At 49.4% G+C, this 9,885-nt stretch overlaps 1 protein-coding gene across 2 annotated transcripts in view; it reads right to left on the bottom strand.

Moving 5' to 3' along the window:
- The window catches only part of LOC138959852 (dynein beta chain, ciliary-like), a 66,099-nt gene that overhangs the window by 43,980 nt on the left and 12,234 nt on the right, over positions 1–9,885 (bottom strand). For both annotated transcript variants that reach the window (XM_070331498.1, XM_070331499.1), the window contains 9 exons: positions 9,593–9,848; positions 8,571–8,815; positions 7,866–8,051; positions 7,564–7,707; positions 6,948–7,202; positions 6,316–6,485; positions 5,754–5,976; positions 5,000–5,203; positions 3,468–3,625 (listed from right to left, as the gene is read on the bottom strand). In XM_070331498.1, the coding sequence (XP_070187599.1) occupies positions 3,468–3,625; positions 5,000–5,203; positions 5,754–5,976; positions 6,316–6,485; positions 6,948–7,202; positions 7,564–7,707; positions 7,866–8,051; positions 8,571–8,815; positions 9,593–9,848 (1,841 nt within the window). The remainder of the gene's footprint in view (positions 1–3,467; positions 3,626–4,999; positions 5,204–5,753; positions 5,977–6,315; positions 6,486–6,947; positions 7,203–7,563; positions 7,708–7,865; positions 8,052–8,570; positions 8,816–9,592; positions 9,849–9,885) is intronic.

Here is a 9,885-nt window from a genome sequence, read left to right on the forward strand (position 1 = left end):
GCAATCATTGTTATTTATAGATCACAGGCACCTGATGTAAGTAGGTCACACACGTGTAAATGTTGTGCCCAGTCCTTGTTTTTGTTTCTGTTATTATTTTAGTTAGCAGGTCTAGTTGAGCACGTATTAAGTATCATGTACCCACTACTAGTCATTGTGCATTTTAGTTAATGGACTGATGATGTCATTTGTATGGAGTCGACGCACGTGCGAGGATATGTAGGTGTGGGAGGGGGAGGGGGCGCGGGAGATGGAAGCTTGCTGTATGTTATGTAATGTATATATTGTGTGTGATACGTGGAAATGTGATACTATTTATTTGCATGTATGATACAGGTACAAATGTGATAATTGTAGGCTTATACTAGTGATTACTGTGTGTGATACATGAAATGTGATATGAATGCTGTTTTTATATGTTATACTCTTAATTTCTCCCAAGCGCAAGACAAATTCTTCTTTGAAAATTGAATCCAATAAAATTTGAGTTGAGTTGAGTTGAGTTGAAGGTAATGGACGACCTGAGGCACACACACACAAGGTAATGGACGACCTAAGGCACACACACACAAGGTAATGGTCGACCTGAGGCACACACACACAAGGTAATGGACGACGTGAGGCACACACACACACAAGGTAATGGACGACCTGAGGCACACACACACACACACACGGTAATGGACGACCTGAGGCACACACACACAAGGTAATGGACGACCTGAGGCACACACACACACAAGGTAATGGACGACCTAAGGCACACACACACACAAGGTAATGGTCGACCTGAGGCACACACACACAAGGTAATGGACGACCTGAGGCACACACACACAAGGTAATGGTCGACCTGAGGCACACACACACAAGGTATTGGACGACCTAGCTGAGGCACACACACACACAAGGTAATGGACGACCTGAGGCACACACACACACAAGGTAATGGACGACCTGAGGCACACACACACACAAGGTAATGGACGACCTGAGGCACACACACACACACAAGGTAATGGACGACCTGAGGCACACACACACACAAGGTAATGGACGACCTGAGGCACACACACACAAGGTAATGGACGACCTGAGGCACACACACACACAAGGTCATGGACGACCTGAGGCACACACACACACAAGGTAATGGACGACCTGAGGCACACACACACAAGGTAATGGACGACCTGAGGCACACACACACAAGGTAATGGACGACCTGAGGCACACACACACACAAGGTAATGGACGACCTGAGGCACACACACACAAGGTAATGGACGACCTGAGGCACACACACACAAGGTAATGGACGACCTGAGGCACACACACACACAAGGTAATGGACGACCTGAGGCACACACACACAAGGTAATGGACGACCTAAGGCACACACACACAAGGTAATGGACGACCTGAGGCACACACACACACAAGGTAATGGACGACCTGAGGCACACACACACAAGGAAATGGACGACCTGAGGCACACACACACACAAGGTAATGGACGACCTGAGCCACACACACACACAAGGTAATGGACGACCTGAGGCACACACACACACAAGGTAATGGACGACCTGAGGCACACACACACAAGGTAATGGACGACCTGAGGCACACACACACAAGGTAATGGACGACCTGAGGCACACACACACAAGGTAATGGACGACCTGAGGCACACACACACAAGGTAATGGACGACCTGAGGCACACACACACAAGGTAATGGACGACCTGAGGCACACACACACACACAAGGTAATGGACGACCTGAGGCACACACACACACAAGGTAATGGACGACCTGAGGCACACACACACACACAAGGTAATGGACGACCTGAGGCACACACATACAAGGTAATGGACGACCTGAGGCACACACACACAAGGTAATGGACGACCTGAGGCACACACACACACACAAGGTAATGGACGACCTGAGGCACATACACACAAGGTAATGGACGACCTGAGGCACACACACACAAGGTAATGGACGACCTGAGGCACACACACACAAGGTAATGGACGACCTGAGGCACACACACACAAGGTAATGGACGACCTGAGGCACACACACACAAGGTAATGGACGACCTGAGGCACACACACACAAGGTAATGGACGACCTGAGGCACACACACACAAGGTAATGGACGACCTGAGGCACACACACACAAGGTAATGGACGACCTGAGGCACACACACACAAGGTAATGGACGACCTGAGGCACACACACACAAGGTAACACACTTGGCAGGAGCGGAGGGAAAGAAGGTAAGGTGAGGTAAGGTGAGGTGAAGTGAGGGGAGGTAAATTTAGGTAAGGGAGGTAAAGGATGGTAGGGTAAGGTAAGGGAAGGGAAGGTAAGGGTTGGTAGGGTAAGGGAAGGGAAGGGGAGGGAAGGGAAGGGATGGTATGGTAAGGGAAGGGAAGGTTTGTTTGTTTGTTTGTTTGCTTGCTTAACGCCCAGCCGACCACGAAGGGCCATATCAGGGCGGTGCTGCTTTGACATATAACGTGCGCCACACACAAGACAGAAGTCGCAGCACAGGCTTCATGTCTTACCCAGTCACATTATTCTGACACCGGACCAACCAGTCCTAGCACTAACCCCATAATGCCAGACGCCAGGCGGAGCAGCCACTAGATTGCCAATTTTAAAGTCTTAGGTATGACCCGGCCCGGGTTCGAACCCACGACCTCCCGATCACGGGGCGGACGCCTTACCACTAGGCCAACCGTGCCGGTGTAAGGGAAGCTGGAGGGAAGGGAAGGGAGGTAAGGTAAGGTTAGGTAAGGGAAGGTGGAGGGAAGGGAAGGGAGATAAGGTAAGGTAAGGGAAGGGAAGGGTAGGGTAAGGTGAGGTAAGGGAAAGGAAGGGAAGAGAAGGGAAGGGAAGGGAAGGGAAGGTAAGGTTATCTCATAATCCTGTAAACAAGGTTACCCTCACGGACATTCGAGTTGCATTCTCCCTGGGGAAAGCGAGTTGCCATACAGGAGAGCAGAGTCCTGAATACCAGCGCTAACTGGGCGTTTCTACCCAGTATGCATGCCGAGAAAACTTCAATTCATGAAAGCAAGCTTTTTCAACGTACGTCAGAGAGGACATATACGATCACTGACATCAATTTCAAAGTTCCTTTGAACATTCTACAACCTGGTTCTCAACTAGGGTTGTATCAATCTCTCGCCTTATCTCAGGTTACAGGTGTGCATATTTCAAATATTTTAAACAAAGCATTTACTTGTAAGCTGCTGAGGATCCATAAACAAATGGGTACCATTGTTCAATCGTACAGTGACAGTGAAATTCAGCATTCCTAACATGGGATAACCACTCTCTCGCCTTATGGCACATTACGTTTGTGCACATTTTTGAAATTTTACATCATAGAGCTAGCATGTCAAGATGTGTGGGTTTTTAGCAGATGTGAGTTTCACTGACCTGACGATGACGATGTAATCCCAGAGAGCCTTGAGCAGCTTGAGCTCCTTGCGGCACTGCTTGAGCTGCTTGAAGTCCGGCACGTTCACCTCGAATAGACTGGCAGACTCCAGCATCTGTTGCATCTCCTTCTCCATCACGCAGATCTCCTCGTTATACTGAACACAATGCCATGTGTACACTGTCAGTAATAGGGCCTTGATGACGTCTCTCTCTCTCTCTCTCTCTCTCTCTCTCTCTCTCTCTCTCTCTCTCTCTCTCTCTCTCTCTCTCTCTCTCTCTCTCTCTCTCTCTCTCTCTCTCTCTCTCTCTCTCTCTCTCTCTCTCTCTCTCTCTCTCTCTCTCTCTCTCTCTCTCTCTCTCTCTCTCTCCAGGGCCGGACTAGGCGAAGAGGAGGGGGGGGGGGTTGCCAGTGGTGGCCCAGGGGAATGTCCCCCCTGGCGGCAGGGGCGGATCAGTTCATTTTATGACTGTTTTTTTTTTCAAAAGTATATTGTGAAGATATAGGTGTGAAAGCGCGAAGCGCCGAGCCGACGGCGCGAAGCGCCGAGCCGACGGCGCGAAGCGCCTAGCTTGCTAGGGGGGTCCGGGGGCATGCCCCCCCGGAAAATTTTGAAAAAAAGGATGCAAAATGGTGCAATCTGGTGCATTCTGAGGATGATCATTACCAGTTTCAGGCAGCAGATTTTGTCACTGATTAATACCCCAAAAATTGAAACTCAATGTAAAATAAAGAAATGCATACCTCATTCAATATTTTTATTTTTTGGCTGGGGGGGGAATCCGGAAACCCTAGAACCCACCCCACCCCCCCCCCTCGTTGTGGGGGTCAGGGGGCGAAGCCCCCTGAAGCTGACGGGTAGGTCATATTCTGAGATAGGAAAATGGTCGCTCCTTGCATGAAACGGCATAAAATAAGCAATAATAATAAAAAAAATTAAATAAGTAAGGTACATGTTTAGGCTAGGGGGGGGGGGTTGCGCAACCCCCATAACCCCCCCGGTAGTCCGGCCCTGCTCTCTCTCTCTCTCTCTCTCTCTCTCTCTCTCTCTCTCTCTCTCTCTCTCTCTCTCTCTCTCTCTCTCTCTCTCTCTCTCTCTCTCTCTCTCTCTCTCTCTCTCTCTCTCTCTCTCTCTCTCTCTCTCTCTCTCTCTCTCTCATGTTTATCGCGTACGTGGTTTTTTTGGTATTTGTGTGTGAGCGCTTTTTTCTCTAATCACATCTATTTTTCACCACATTTGTGAATGGGTCGTTGGCCTGCAGATAAAACCAGTGTCAGTGTCAGTGTCTCTGTGTGTGTATCTGTCTCTGTTTATCTGTCTCTGTCTCTCTCTCTGCATGTGAGTTGTATGTGTGTATGTGTGCACGTGTGTGCGTGGCTTGTATATGTGTGTGTATGTGGTGTGTGTGTGCTTCTCTTCGGTGTGTGCAAGTGTACGGCAAAGACGTTTTGTTTTTCTTCACTAAAACGTAAGGAAGACAGAAGTGCAGGGGCTTTATGTTGTTTTCTCGATCCACACACACACACTGACCTTATCCAGCAGAACGTAGGGGCGCTCGCAGTTGTACTTGAAGGGCTGGATGGCGCGGAACCTTTCGCGGAATTTGTGCTGGCTGACGTCAAAGGTGGCGCTCTTGCGCCGGATGTTGGCCACCTCGTTGGCCTGCAGTGGCGCCACCTGCTGTTTGACAGTGATGGCGATCTTCTTCGTGTTGTTCCACTGCTCGGGCAATTCCTGGGGAAAAAAGGAAGGGGTGAGAGTTGATGAAGAACAGACGAAGTTCGGAAATTTCTCTATCCTGGTTTTCATGGGTTATACAAGAGGTGCTTACTGTAGGAAATGCTGGGGGAACAAAACCAAGCCCCAGGACGTCAACCGATCGACTGATATCCCAGTAAAATATCAGCTACGGCCGGTATTTTCTGCATTGTCCGCTCACAGTTACACTCTTTTGGTTGGAATGTAAGCTATGCACCATCGTAGCTGACGATGCCACTGCTTGCCCGCACCGATCGCTGTCAACGCTCGCTAGTTTTGAGGCGTGTAAGTCTGCTATAGTGCGGCGCGATCGTATGGTCTTTCAGACAGTAAAAATGCTTGACGAAAATTAAAAACTCTGTCAAAAAATATCGATATACGCACGCACGTACGCACGCACCCACGCACGCACCCACGCACACACAGAGTCCCCACCAGCCCCAGAAACCATCTCCTATACACCCCACCACCACAATCCCCCACCCAACGCCAGTCTACCCCCCAACCCAACCCGACCAACACCAACCTGCAGTTGCATGTGGACCTCCTCGGGCATTTCCTGGTCGTACGTCTTGAGGAGCTCGATGGTCTGTTTCAGGGGTTCGAACATCTCGTCCGTGGTGGCCTGCCGCTCTCGCACCGCGCCCAGGTTGCCCATGACGTAGACCAGGCCGTCGTAGTCGCCCTCCGTCACCTCCTTCTGCAGGCCTGTGTCTGTTACCTTGATGAACTCGCCCAGTTCCTTCAGACTGCACGCACAGAGAGGGCAGGGTCAGTCACGATGGCTTCAACAGCGTCATTCCTTTTTTTTGTTTTATTTTTTACCTCAGTTGCATGCAGGCTGCTTCAACCCAACAGCGCCATTCTCATTAGTTTTGTTCTTGTGCTTGCCTGTACACACGAAGAGGGATAAGGCACTAGCAGGTCTGCACATAAGTTGACCTGGAAGATCGGAAAAATCTCCACCCTTAACCCACCAGGCGCGGCCGTGATTCGAACCCGCGTATTTCCACATAGGCTTCTATTTATTAACAATCTTTACTTCCAAATAACAACATGATTTAATTATTAAAACCAAGGGACCCCACCTGTTGGTGACATGATCTATGAGATGCTGTTTGAACATGAAGCTCCATCGCTTGATGATGTTGAGCAAGGCTTGCTTGAAGGGCTTGGCGTCCACCCGGAACCACTGGTCGAAGATCTGGATACCCTCCACCGTCTCAGCCTCCTGGTAGATCTTCTCGTAGGTGTCGATCTGTCGCACGCAACACATCGTTTACACACTATTCATACATTACTTGCATGTTCGCAAACAACTATTACTATTACGTGTCGATCTGTCGCACGCAACAATCAGTGTACACACTGTTGTCCCACATACACGAGAGAGGCCACCCATGTCATGACTAAACAATACACCCACATGTAGGTATATCATGTAAATGAGGTCGGGTCAAACTAGTCGACTAGTCTGGCAGGGACTGCTCATGATGACAAAGGTGAGGCAAAGGTCATTTTCAGCATGTTTTAACTTTGTTCTTTTCACGAGAAAACCATCTTCATACCTACATCTTTCCTGCTACTACTAATTTCACAACAACACACATGGCAGAGATCGCTCACCTGTTCCTTGAACAACAACAACAACAACAACAACAACAACAACACCAACAACAACAGCAACAACAACAACAACAACATGACACAGATCTCTCACCTGCTCCTTGAACTGAGCCAAGGTGGGCGGGTTCTCGGGCACTCCCTCGTCGGCGTGCGCCTCAATCTCCTCCGCGGTGAGCACGTGGTTGTAGAGCAGGAACTGGCGCATGAACTCGTTGCGATCGTCCACCCACAGGTAGGCGTAGTTGTCGTATGAGTTGCGGTACTCCGTGGCCTTGGTCATGATGGTGTGGACTCGCTCCATCAGTTCGTTGCGCATCTCAGACAGGTCCTCCATCTCTTCAAGGTCAGGCTGCACGAGGGGAAGGTCAAGTGTTGATTAAATAGACCACATAATGATGCCCACCATCAGGAATATTTGTGTACTGTAGTATTTGTGTAATGTAATATTTGTGTTATGTAACATTTGTGTAATTTAATATTTGTGTAATGTAATATTTGTGAAATGTAATATTGGTGTAATGGAATATTGGTGTAATGGAATATTGGTGTAACGCACGCACGCACGCACGCACGCACGCACGCACGCACGCACGCACGCACGCACGCACGCACGCACGCACGCACGCACGCACGCACGCACGCACGCACGCACACACACACACACACACACACACACACACACACACACACACACACACACACACACACACCTGGTAGTGTTCTTGCCCAGAGTGCGAGGCGAGACGCGGTATGAGCGAGGCCTGTTTGTACATGTCGCCCACCAGACTGTCGACCAGGTCGTAGAACCCGTCAGCCACGTTGTCCAGAGAAGGGATGAATACCATGTCTGGGACCTGCAGCAAAGATCACATCTCACCATTCCGTTCTCCAGAGAAAGAAATATTCAATGGAGAGAGAAAAAAACTGGGAACAGACAGACAGACAGACAGACAGACAGACAGACAGACAGAGAAAGACAGAGACAGAGAGACAGACAGACAGACAAACATACCTGCAGCTCGAGGCGCGCCTCATAGAGTGGCTGCGCGGTGGTCTTGGAGTCCGTGTTGTTGAGCATGTATTGCAAGCTGCAGTGGATGGTGTTGAAGAAGCCGTCCACGATCATCTCATCCACGTAGTCCACGTAGGCCTTCCACATGTCCGTGCTGGGGTCAGCCTTAAACAGCTCTTGGTTTTGCTGCAAGGTACAAACAACCAGAAGTGAGTTTACTATTTTCAATCTTCTTCCAGTAAGGCGACCGTGTCAAAATTATTGCTCATGTGACTCGTCCTCCCAGTTTGCGACTGTGCAAAAGATTACTGATCTCAAAGATAATATTTTGAGAAAGAGCTTAGTTTTTTTCTGTCAGATAAGCCGACAGACATCGACAGAAAGGAGAAATGTATTAAGATCTTGACGTACAGCTCGTTGACCCTCTCTCTATTTCCCTCCCCCTCTCCCTCTCCCTCTCTCTCTCTCTCTCTCTCTCTCTCTCTCTCTCTCTCTCTCTCTCTCTCTCTCTCTCTCTCTCTCTCTCTCTCTCTCTCTCTCTGGCGCTCCCTGTTCCTCACTCTCTCTGTCTCTGACGTTGTCTCTGTCTCTGACTCCCCCCCCCGCTCTCTCTCGCTCTCTCTATCTCTCTCTGTCTCTCTCTGTCTCTCTCTCTCTCTCTCTCTCTCTCTCTCTCTCTCTCTCTCTCACACAACTCCCCCGTACCTTCAACAGCCCATGGATCTTGTCACCGAGGGTCCTGATCTCGGCGTATCGCTTGTTGATCCTCTCGTCCCTGTCGTCCAGGTTGAGCAGCGTGTCGTGCTTGTCCTCCTTGCGCTCGAACAGCGGCTGCTTGGTCCACGTGGTCATGATCTTCTGGATCTCCTCCACGTTGTCTTTGGCCCGCTGCACGCGCTCCTCGATGTCGTGCACCTGGTCACGTGTCTTCTCGATGTAGCTCCACACTCCTGCAATGACACAGTATCATTCGATACGATGTCACTCTGTTCTCTACCTTATATGAAAACACTTTATACTCTTCACCCGAAAACCATCTACATCCTAATATGATTTCAATGTGTTCTCTTCATGAAAAATTCATCTCCATACTTACTAGAGTAGGGTTTCGCTCTCGACATTTTTCCGCTTTGAGTTGTAACTCTATATAGCTACCGTCAGGCAGTAAATGTATGTCACTGTCCAAAAGATTGTTGCTCCGACGATAGACCTAACTTTTATCTCGCCCAGCTAACATTGAGTCTTGATTTTCACGATCTGAGTCGTCGAACAATATATCTACCGTGGGGCAGTGAAACGGGGATACATGTGCAGCGTTAGAAAAAATTAAATGCTACTCAATAGACTCATCTTTGTTCTTCAAGGCTTGATACTCTCGTGATGAGCTCTAACTCCATACAGCCACCGTCAGGTAACAACAATGGGTCACTTACGATTTGTTTTGGGTGCTACGTGGACTCACCATCGTTCTCCCATAAAAGCGACTGTGCAAAAGATTAAGGTAGTTAAATGACCCACTTTTTTTCTCCCTGTAAAGCGACCGCGCCAAAGATTGTTGCTCATGTGACTTACCTTCTTTCTCCGAGTTGAGCGACTCCTTGGCGTGCACGTCGATCTCGCCCAAGTGGCTATCAGGCTTGATTCTCTAGCCCCTAGCTCTATAATCTATCAGGCTTTTAGCTCTAGCCCCTAGCTCTGTAATCTCTATTGTTGCTTATGTGACTCACCTTCGTTTTCCCAGTTGAGCGACTCCTCAGCCTGCTTGAGCTGCACGTCGATCTCGTCCAGTTGGCTCTCGACGAGCGGGTACTCGACCTCCAGCACCGTCTTGCGCACCTTGTTGTACCACTGCACCGTCAGGTCCAGGTTGGCCACGAACTTGCGGAACATGTCGTTCTTGGCGTAAATTGTGGCCGCAGACCCGGGGATCTCCTCCGACCCTCGGATCTCCAGGTACTTCACTTCGCGAAGCACTGCCACCAGCTGTGAGAGAAAGCGAGAGAGGGGTGAGTTTTGTATT

The sequence above is a fragment of the Littorina saxatilis genome, linkage group LG2, assembly GCF_037325665.1.
Source record: "Littorina saxatilis isolate snail1 linkage group LG2, US_GU_Lsax_2.0, whole genome shotgun sequence".
NCBI classification, from domain to species: domain Eukaryota; kingdom Metazoa; phylum Mollusca; class Gastropoda; order Littorinimorpha; family Littorinidae; genus Littorina; species Littorina saxatilis.